This window comes from Sinocyclocheilus anshuiensis, unplaced genomic scaffold (genome assembly GCF_001515605.1).
Source record: "Sinocyclocheilus anshuiensis isolate Anshui unplaced genomic scaffold, SAMN03320099.WGS_v1.1 scaffold1154, whole genome shotgun sequence".
In the NCBI taxonomy this organism is placed as follows: domain Eukaryota; kingdom Metazoa; phylum Chordata; class Actinopteri; order Cypriniformes; family Cyprinidae; genus Sinocyclocheilus; species Sinocyclocheilus anshuiensis.
This window is the reverse complement of record NW_015542345.1, coordinates 819,104-830,783: the sequence shown is the minus strand read 5'-3', so window position 1 is coordinate 830,783 and position 11,680 is coordinate 819,104. Positions and strand designations below refer to the sequence as shown.

General features: G+C 36.5%; 1 protein-coding gene across 3 annotated transcripts in view; it reads left to right on the top strand.

The window, feature by feature from the left end:
- The window catches only part of LOC107691284 (tau-tubulin kinase 1-like), a 35,057-nt gene that overhangs the window by 5,647 nt on the left and 17,730 nt on the right, over positions 1–11,680 (top strand). For all 3 annotated transcript variants that reach the window (XM_016489809.1, XM_016489807.1, XM_016489808.1), the window contains exons 2-6: positions 4,762–4,914; positions 6,610–6,757; positions 10,460–10,533; positions 10,705–10,845; positions 10,972–11,076. In XM_016489809.1, coding sequence (XP_016345295.1) covers positions 4,846–4,914; positions 6,610–6,757; positions 10,460–10,533; positions 10,705–10,845; positions 10,972–11,076 — 537 coding nt within the window. In that variant the 5' untranslated portion in view covers positions 4,762–4,845. The remainder of the gene's footprint in view (positions 1–4,761; positions 4,915–6,609; positions 6,758–10,459; positions 10,534–10,704; positions 10,846–10,971; positions 11,077–11,680) is intronic.

The following is an 11,680-nucleotide window of genomic DNA, read 5'->3' as shown; positions in this document are numbered from 1 at the left end:
GTCTTTTCGTAATGTCAAGTCAAAGACACATTTTTTCCTTTTGCGCATCAGCTTCTGATTCAATAATGCATGTATCACCTTTCTCTGGGACATTGAGTGCAAACTGACCTTTGTGACATTCATCCTTAAGGATTGAATTTCTGTCTGACCCATGCTTGCCTTAAGATGGATGGTGAGTGTCATAATAGTCAAAAGAGGAACTGCTGACGGTTTGAGATCATCGGCCACTACTGACCGATGTGCCAAATCCTTGATAACTAGCACAGAGAAGGAAAACAAAACAGCCGTAACGTCATATCAAGCGCTGCATCAGCTCAAAGTGCTCAAAACCAATTGCTTGTTAAGTATAATCCATATCTTCTCTTGTTTTTCTGGCTTGTAGGCTGGCAAAGGAGGGTTTTGGCATCGACTAAATTGGTCAATTGCAAGATATTTGTCAGAGACGTAAGGTTATTGAAGAGATTTGTGAAAATGGTGAGAGAGTTACACCGTCCTTCATAGCTCCCCCCTCTCCCTTCTTGGAAATGTGGCTGCACTTCACTTATCAGAGTTTGATCACAAAATGGCTGTTGACGCTTCCCTTCCCTGGGATTCAGAGGAATTTAAATTATTATTCTTTGTTAATTAAGGTGACCTGAATGAAACCCCCTCTGCTTTTCGCTCACCGTAACCTCACATCCCATGGGTCCCCTGGAACGAACCTGAGAAAAAAAGCCCCCATGCAGATTAGTGGGAATACAAGCCGTGCGATTGAATGCTTTAGCTGTTTCGCCAGCATTACGGCCTGTCTCGGACAACACCCGTAAGACTGTTCGGAACCTGCTTGTTAGTTATTCGTTCATAAGGGAGCGGGTAGATGGCAGCTAATGTAGAAACTGTCAGGGATATCCGTCTGTCCTTTGGCCTAAAGTGGATTCCATTTATTATTGGAATGAAGCAATAGCATTTCCACAACCTTTTACACCTTTTACACATTTGGTTACAAAGTTGTTTCTCGTGCAGTAAAATTTCCAAATATGGTCAGCAGAAGTCTAGGGGTGCTACAGCAGGTTTTAAATGCATTTATGCACTTTTGTTTTACACTATCGTTTTATTGTTTTATTCTATATACTTATACTAAGTAGCTTAAAGTAGCAAGTATTTATTATTTTTTTCCTATCATTAATTATTATTATTATTTTATTTTTTATTTTTTTGCTTATACATTCTTTAAAATAAATGACATTTGTTTTAATATTTTGTTGTGTAGTTCAATAACATTCAGGCTAGGGATGCACGATATTGGATTTTTGCCGATATCTGACATGCCGATATTTTTCAACTCATTTTGGCTGATAGCTGATGCCGTTACCGATATATTTCCTTATGTTTGGAAACAACACCAAATCTCCCCCGTGAAGAGATTATAGACAAATTAGTTTTAATTTTGGTTAGTTTTTAACAAAAACTTACTTATTAAAATGAAATAAACAATAATGAAGTTCTATTATAATGAGAGCCCTTACGAAAAAGAAGTTTATTCAAGTGTGCTATTAGTATACTTCTTTTAAACTAAAAAAATAGGAAAGTATACTTTCAGTTTACTTTTTGTGTACTTCTCATACATGGGCTTAATGTACTTCTCAGAAATATACATAAAATGACATTTAAGTATACTTTACTTAGAAAAAGTCTAAATATAGTTGAATCTACGTTTTGATTATCATTCTAAATCCAATTAATAGTCATTTTTCAGCTTTTTGTTCAAAATCTTGTTAATTTATTTTTTACATTTTTTATTTATAAAACTTACCCACATTCAAGTGTTTAAAAAATGAATGCATGAAGCTAGAATAAAATGTTTTTGTTTACAAGCAGATACCCTGTTCTTTTGATGTTTTGTATGTTCAGATATTCATGTAACAAAATATATACAAATTAATACCTAAATAGGGACGTAGTAGTATACTTAAAGTGTGATGTAAAGTTCACTTAAAGAAAACTTACGAGTATACTTGCAGTATAAAACTACTAAACTAGTAGTTTACTGAGACTATATTTCAAAGTGTACTAAAAATGCTACAAGTATTTAATTAGTAAACTATCAGTATACCTATAAGTTAACTTTTAGTATAGTTGCAGTACAAACTAAAAACATAGATGTAAACTAGTTGTGTACTCAAAGTTTACTACTGTTATACTAAAAGTATACTTAAAAGTATACTTTCATATACTAGAAAGTGGGCCAATTTAGTCCCAAGGAGTATTGAAATAGTACACTTACAAGTATACTACTAGTACACTGATATTTGTATACTTACTACATAAAGTATACTTAAAAATATACTTGAACTTTACTTAAGTATACTTAATAAAATAAACTTGAAGTGTACTACTTTTTGTTAAGGGTCATGGGATTTTAGTTCTTTCCCCCATTGAATCCATTAAGTACAGTCTTTTTTATCCAATGTTGTAATTCACCTCGTAGCTGGTTGGTATGCTTCAACGACTTTTTAAAATCCCTATGGGAAAAATGAAAGGAAAAAATACTTCCGGAACCAAGGTCGTAGAAACTCGTTGAGCTCTGTTGACGATTGGCTGTAAATTAAAAGATGGGAAAGTGTGGCATGAGATATAATTGACAAAGACCAGTTAAATAGCTTCATTCTTCTATAATAGTTGCTATTTTCACAACAGTATACTGCAGCTACAATAAAGAGCCCATTGATAACTGGCCACTGCAGGGTGTGGAAATGCTGGCTTAATGAACTTCAGTTGTATCTCGGTGTTCAGAAACCAACACATAGTGATTAAACTCTTCACTGCTCACATTCTTTTGCCAACTCATGTGAATTCAGACCAAACAAGCATTCAGTCTTTTATATATACATATATATTCGTAAACTGCATCATTCATCCCTGCCACTGCCTGTATAACATTCAGACTTTCATCTTCCAGTTGTTTTCCACAAATCTCCTTGTTTGCCTGTATCAAGGGTACATCAGTGCAGGTGTCAGGAATTTGGCACATGAGTTGGCAATACTCCGCTCTGTCACTTTTCTTGGCTGAACTTTGTCTACCTTATGTCATAGCGCAGTTTGTTCCTAGATTGTCCGTAGAGCACTTCTCTAAGATGCTGCACTAGAGACTGCAGTTCTTGATGGATGCTGGGCTGGGCATGAGATAGCAATTGAGCTACTGAATCTGAGCCGAGCTGGGCCCTGCATGTTTAACCAACAAAACAATGGTGCTGCATGCCAAATAGCATGTTATTGGGTTCTAATATGCATCTTTCGTAACCTTAGTTTAATAGAAGGTGACTCCAAAACTGAACCTTGGAGTAAGGTTTTTGTGCTCTAATAAGCATTTAGAGAATTGTAATGCTGAACTTCATTTGTGATGAAGGCTGATGTTTAATTTAGATGTGGGACAATTGAACTTTTTAAGAAGGTTTAAGTCTATATAATTTTAATGACCAATATAGTATATTGTCAGACTTCTGGTTTTAGAATTAGAATTATTTGTTTAATGACCAATACTGATGATATTTATGTTTTTAACAGTTTTTTTTATTGTGTGTTCTATTTGTACTAAATTATGTTTATAATAATAGTAAAATGTCATATAATTTATACAATAAACACATTAAAATAATGTGATTAATAATAAAATAAAGTGATTAATAATGAAACAAACTGAGTTCTATTTTGCACTGGCAGTTATTAGCTGTTATTAGCTGATATTGGATATTTATAGTAATTGTACATTTTGTTTCCCTCTATTTTAAAATGAAAATTAACTTTACTGTCATCTAACACTCAGAGTTAACCTTTGAAAACACTAATAATTTATTAACACTGTTAAATTGAGATTTAGACAATCTCAAATTAAATATCTGTTTTTTTTTTTTATTCTGTACATTATAATTTTGTGATGCCCAAATTCACTTGTTAAAATTGACTTTTAGTTTTTAGTGTTTTGGTTTTAATTTATTTAGACAAAATAATACAGAATTTTAATCAACCATTTACCGTTGACTTTAACAGCTTATCCATATCAGACAGAATTGTAATATCAGTGTGTCCCTATTTGGTCTAGCATGGGATTTGAATACCATTGCTGTAGGGAAATAAGCTAAATGTGTTAATTTCAATAAATTCTAATGGTAAGGTTGTTAATAAATATTTTAGGTGCTTTGATAATGGCTTCTCTTTAACTCCTATCAGAAATGCCCAGCACACTTAATGGAACTGTTTTAGTATCCCCTGTTCGAACACTTCATAAGCTACAGTACTTGGCATCTATACAGTAGCATGTATAGTAGCATATTAGAAATATCCTCACAATTTGTTTATGCGGTCTAGTGTGGTGTCATTATTTTTTTAGTCACGTGTTTTCTAGACTTTTCTCCTCTGTTTGTGGCTATTTTATTTGCGCAGGTATTTGGGTCAAAAAGTATGTGGGTCAATGGATGTGCCTAGTAGACTTTTTTCTTTGTCTTCTAACAGCATAGTAACATTATAATGCTCAGAGTACACTTTAATGTCAGCATTTCGCTTCTTGAATATGTATCAGTAAATAACTGCAGGAATAAATTGGCTTTCTTATATCATAACTACTTTTTTAAATCAGACATTCCAAAGATAACTGCCTTCTTTGGAATGTTAGCGTTTGTTGAAGTTTGACTGGCCACTGCATGTAGAAGCCAGCTCAACTGACCAATAGCATTATAGCGATAGCGATGAATCAGTAATTTAACACGTATTGGTGGCTTTTCACAGATAAATGGATCATTTAAGTTGGGGGCTGCCAGAGTGCTCTCAGGGTTGCAGTGCCTAGCGCCAGCTCTGCAGGACAACGCCAACATGAACGGCACTGCAGAGCAGCAGGACATTCTGCCCCCTAACTGCATGGTCAAAGAACGATGGAAAGTGGTAGGTATTCAAAGATCGGTACATGACACTTGTACACACAGGGACACACAGTTGTAATGTACCAAGATAAATATAACACTACAAAACATCCTGTGTGCTTTTGCTTTTTTGATTAGTGACCTGAAAGTAGGCCAGAATCCTTAACAGTGCTTATTCATTGTCTTTTGTAATGTTACTTTGTATTATTATTTATTTATTTTAAAAAATGTTTCTGAAAATTTTGAATTCAATATTTCATCACAAAAAATAATGAAAATAATAATTAAAATGAACTTTAATTAATGAATTGGTATTAATACAATACCGTTCAAAAGCCTGGGGTAAGAAACCATTTTCTTTAATGAAATTAAAGCATTTATTCATCAAGGATGTATTAAATTGATTAAAAGTGACAGTAAAGACTTTTACATTGTTACAAAAAATACTGTTCCAAATAAATGCTGTTCTTATGAACTATTTATCAAAGAATTCTGGGAAAAAATGCATCATGGTTTCCACAAAAATATTAAGCAGCGTAACTGTTTTCAGCATTGATGATAATAAAGAATGTTTCTTGAGCAGCAAATTAGCATATTAGAATGATTTCTGAAGTATTATGTGACACCGAAGACTGCTAAATTCAGCTTTGACATCACAGAAATAGATTACAATTTAAAATATCTTAAAATTTACTTTAAATTATAATCATAATATAACTGTATTTCTGCATTTCCAATAAATGGAGTCTTTGTGAGCATAAAAGACTTAAAATCTTACTGACCCCAAACCTTAATATATTAAATTATATATTATTTGTAAATGTAATTTATATATATATATTAATATGCAATATTGCAGATTTCCGGTACAATTATGGGAATGTGGGTACATACTATATAGATGGAAATATATATGTGGGTTTCAGCCTCATATCTTTTCTCTTGTTCTGAGTAGATTATGTAACAGTAAAACTAATCTAACCCAACCCATTAACTAACTAACCCATTCACTGGGACTGTCTTGCCAAATGACATTACAAAGAGATAAAAATCCCACAAAAATTCCCAGCACAAAGGAGAAGAGAATCTTCATACTCTGAGAGAGTCAGAGTAAATGGCTCTTGACTTTGAGAGAACTAGACGAGAGTGTGACATTACTGATCGTCAAGGATTATTTGTGAGTTATTTGAAATCAGAAGGCGTCTGCTTTGCTTTCTCTGTTGTCCAGTGAAAATGTATTAGTCTATATTGTGAAATTTGTGACACATTTATGCAAAGCTAACTAATGTTTGTCTGCAGTGGGACTGCTGTACTATTGCGTATCCTTGATCAATACATGTGCCCTCTAGATTGGTAATCAATAAAACAAGGATTATTCATATACAAGATCATGCACATGTAGATGGGTTATGTTACAGTATTATTTGTTGGGTTTGTTGTTTGAAATGAATATCTCAGGAGAGTGAAATAAAGCTATTATTGAGGCACTTGAAATGCAGATATTATGAAGTGCTTTTTGATGTTTCCCAAATGCTTTGTCTGAAAAATGCTTTGAAAAGCTGTATGCATTTTTATGAGATCATCAAACATTGACAGCTCTTACATTGAGAGGAAAACAACTGTTTCTCTCACTTCAGATTTCATACTTGAAATCAATAGCAAATTAAACACAACATTTTTTAGATAATATCCTTTTGTGTTCTTTTTTGATGTCCAGCTGAAGAAGATAGGAGGAGGGGGGTTCGGGGAAATCTACGATGCTTTGGACCTGCTGACTCGGGAGAATGTAGCGTTAAAAGTGGAGTCAGCTCAACAGCCCAAACAAGTCCTGAAGATGGAGGTGGCAGTTCTGAAGAAACTGCAGGGTAAGGCATGGTCATCATTAGGTTCTGGTATTTTTGTACAGTATCAACGTCACTTTGACATTGACAAGACATCATGTTGACTGAAGACGAATTCCCCACGGAAATACAGTACACAGGGTCATTTGTGTTCAGAGTACCTATTGAACTCTTAAAAACGTTTTTTTGTTGTAAATTAAAGAAGTGTTTCTATAAAATTGTATACCAGGCTTTAATAAAATGATCTGCATAAACATAGACACCTCTGCAAACATGCATTTAATTGATCCAAAGTAACAGTAAAGACATTTTGTACAAATGATTTTCATTTTGTGTAAATGCTGTCCTTTTTCGGTTTCCAAAATAATATTAAGCAGCACAACTGTTATCAACATTGATAATAATAAGAAATGTTTCTTGAGCACCAAATCAGCATATATTAGAATGGTTTTTAAGGAAGACTGGAGTAATGATGCTGAAAATTCAGCTTTGCCATCATAGCAATAAATTACATTTTAAAATATAAATAAAAAAGAAAACAGTTATTTTAAGTTGTAATAATATTTCACAATATTGCAGAATATTAACTGTATTTCTGTTCAAATAAATGTAGCCTGAGTTAAGGTGAGCTTGAGAGATAATACTGACCCCAAACATTTGAATGGCAGTCTGTATTTTTAATCATCTATTGAGATTTTTATATTACTATACTGATTTTCTGCAAATTTATCTTATCCATTTCTATTATTTATTGATGTTTGGACTGTTGTTTTCCCATTACAAATTATATAACTTCCTGGAGGGTGATTTTGTTAGATATCACAGAGGACTTCAAAAGTGATATTGAGGACACAGGAAAAACCTATAAATTGATTTCCGATCAAGAAAGTAAAACATGTATTTTTTGAATCATTTCAATTATAGAAAGTAAGAATCAAAGAAACAGGAGCCCTGCTGTGCTTCAAAGGCTTAATAGTAGATGATTTATGTTAGTGGCATTTCATAATTTTATACAGTATTTAGTTGACATCATCATCACCATCCTATCAGAGTGGACCATGTGTGGCGTGTTATATATTTAGCACTGTGAATGAAGCGGCAGTAACACAGCCTACGTAACTACGAACATGTGAAGCGGCCTACAGATCATACAGCCAAGCATACACACACATATTCTGATGATTCAGTTCAAACATTAGTCATCAGAAAGAATAAAAAAGGGGACAGCTAAGTATGAAACTCATCGTACTATAATGCAGATTCTTGCGTAACAAAATGAAATATAAAAAAAACATACAAAATAATATTAAATATATAAAAATTGCTGAAATTAAAAGATTTTATTTTACATTTAGTGTTTATTTAAAACTCACAAAATACATTAATGTTCAACATTTTTGACACCAGTGTTATTGTAGTATTATTTATATAATATTATAATATATACTTATAACTTTTATTCTCAGTTGTCGTTTTAATTTAAATGTAAGTTTTATTAATTTAGTTATGTTTTTTGACATTTTTATTTGTTTTTGTTTTTTAATGATTTCTGTTTAGCTTCCATTTATTTTTATTTCAGTTTCATTTTATAATTTTATGTTTAAATTACAAAAATGAAAGTTTAATTATTTTATTTCAGTTACTGTCACGCCCATGGACTGTTTTGTGTTTGTTTTCCTCCCCCACGTGCTCCGTGACCTAGTTTCTCCCTTGTCTGATAGTTATTTGGTTCAGGTGTGTCTAGTTCAGTGTTTCCCATAGACTTACACTCTATGTGTGGCGGCAATTCCCCTGGGGAAAATATATATGTATATGTATATAATGTAAATATAAAACAGCAGACGGGCTTATTGAAAGTGCATATTCATTCTCTGCCAGCAGGAGGCGCTTTTGGAGCGGCAGAAATAGTGGTTTCCCCAGTAACGGCTGTAATCAAAGAAGCACTGTGCTCATAAACACTACCTTATCAGGCATTATAGGAAAGATTAAATGAAAATGACATCAAAATTGTACTGAAGACATTCGGTTCCCTTCAAAAAAAGATACATTTATATAAAAACACCCGTGTCGCGTTTCACGTCTCCACGGTCTTTCGTCTCCTCACAGTAGTGCACCGTGACAGAACACCGGACCTAAGACAGTAAGCGGCGCCCCTTCTCCCCGTTTTTTTTTCCCCGTTTGTTGAGTGTTTTTGTTCCCTGTTTCTCCCCGCGGCTATGGAAACAGCCGCACAGTTCTCCGCCCTAGCCCGCAGGGATCTCCCTTTCATAGAGTACGTCCGGGAATTCTGCGGGCTCGCCGTGACGATGGCGTCAGACAACACCAAGTTGAATTCTCTGTTCTGGATCAGAGCCAATTACTATCGCCCCGTGTACCTCCCAGACACCACTGGGCTAAGCTGGAGGGAAGGGATCCTCCGGTGTCTGGAGAGCGTCCGACCCCGATCCAGAACCAGCCCGCCGGTCGCTCCGAAGTCAAGCCTGCCGGCCGCTGCACTCTCGAGCCCGCCGACCGCTGCACTCTCAAGCCCTCCGGCCGCTCAGCAGTCAAGCCCACCGGCCAGTTCACTCCCAGGCCCTCAGCTGACAGCAGCTCTCTCCCTCACCTCTGCTCAAGAGAGGAGAAGGCGGAGGAGGAGACTGTTGGTTCGAGCCCATGAGTCCAGTGTCGGCTCCAGCCCCTGAGTCCGCTCCAGTGTCGGCTCCAGCCCCTGAGTCCGCTCCAGAAAGGGCTCCAGATCCCACGTCCAGCCCAAAGAGAGCTCCAGTCCCCAAGTCAAGCCCAGAGAAGGACTCCGTTCCCGAGTTAAGCCCAGAGAGGGCTCCTGTTCCCACGTCCAGCCCAGAGAGGGCTCCTGTTCCCAAGTTAAGCCCAGAGAGGGCTCTAGTCCCCCTCAGGGAGGCCACTCCACCATGGCCCCCTGAACTGTCTACTCCACCATGGCCCCCTGGACTGTCTGCTCCGCCATGGCCCCCTGAACTGTCTGCTCCGCCATGGCCTCCTAAACTGCCTGCTCCGCCATGACTCCCCGAGCTGCCTGCTCCGCCATGGGTCCCGGAACGGGTACCACCCTGGAGACCGTCCGTCCCATGGAAGCCTGTCCCTAGAGGCCTCCAGAGCGCCCGCCCCCCCAGTAATGTCCGGGGGGTAATGTCACACCCATGGACTGTTTTGTGTTTGTTTTCCTCCCCCACGTGCTCCGTGACCTAGTTTCTTCCTTGTCTGATTAGTTATTTGGTTCAGGCGTGTCTTGTTTATTCTCTCGTTAAGTCAAGTATTTATAGTGTAGTCTGTTCCGTGATTCCTTTGTCCGGTGTCGTCCATACAATGTGCTACGTGTGTGTCTCCTGGATCCCCTGTGTTTCCTTTCTGAGGATTAATAAAGACTGTTAATTGTGAATGCTCCTACGTCTCCGCGGTCCTTCGTCTCCTCACAGTAGTGCACCGTGACAGTTACTTGCCAATGCAACATTTTTAAGTTTTTTTTTTACGTTTAAGTTTTTACATTTATGTTAATATTTGATTTGATTTCAGCTTTCAGTTAAAACGCTTTCAGTTAAAACTTATTTGAATAGTTTTAGTTAACAATAACGACACTGATTGATTTTTTTGGAATGAGTGAATATATTTATCTTTGGACTTGCATTTTTTAATCACCCTGACCAATAATGTAATTTTTTAAATATTAGCATAAATGATCTGCCCATGTTATTTTCTTTTTTTTAGGTAAAAACCATGTTTGTAAATTCATAGGCTGTGGGCGAAATGATAAATTCAACTATGTTGTCATGCAGCTGCAGGTAAACCATTTCTATTTCAAATAATTAACTAGACTGGTGATTATATTTCAATCAAAGTCTAAGTAACATTTTATGGAAGATCACCATCACATGATGTTTTCTCTGAAATACTGAGACTACTGGTGTTATGTAGGTGTAAGGGCTTCAATTACACTTTGTTATCACTCTCAGGGTAGAAACCTGGCAGATCTCAGGCGAAGTCAGCCGCGTGGCACCTTTACCATGAACACAACCCTCCGCCTGGGAAAACAGATTCTAGAATCCATAGAAGCCATTCACACTGTTGGCTTTCTCCACCGAGACATCAAACCGGTAATATTTAATAGCTTTCCTGCAATTGTCTTCTAATTGTGTGTTGAATAATAATATAATGCAACACTGTCATTAGGTTTCCAGAAGTGATTTTATTTACTAAAGATCTATGGATTTTCTTTCCAGTCAAATTTTGCCATGGGAAGGCTGCCTTCAACATACAGGAAATGTTATATGCTAGATTTTGGGCTTGCACGACAGTATACAAACACCAATGGAGAAGTCAGACCGGTATGTCACAGTTTAAGTCAGTATCTTTTTTAATACTTTTCAGTTTTAGTCATTGTAGATTTAATTATTTAATGGTTAATTATGCAAATTTTTTGTATGTGTTGAATAAGGGTACATGATTCCTGCACTGCAGTCAAATGATCAAACATTTCTGTCATTCACTGTCATTGATTACAATACTACCATGATATGAAGTTGTCTTTTGATTGACCCTGAAGGTCTGGTTTTATTAAGAAGTGCCTGAGATTTATTTGAGCAATAAAAAGGCTTTATTCACTGTAAGAGTGCAGGCTGGCAGAGAGACGAGCTGAAAGCTCATGAGAGGTTTACAGAGCTCTCTGAATCAAGCACTGGGCTGTTTCCTCTTTTAGCTCATCACAAAGAGCTCTTCATTCGCACATGCTCCTCTCTCCTCCATCCTTCACACGATCTCTCTATTTCTCTGTACGTGCAGGTTTTAGTGCAGCGGTATGAATATTTCATAAGACTGCATGCATCAGTGAGCATTGCCCCCAGGTTCAGCCTGAGAGTGTGTAATATTTTCAGCTCTCTCTCTCTCTTTCTCTCTCTCTCTCTCTCTCTCTCTCTCTCTCTCTCTCTCTCT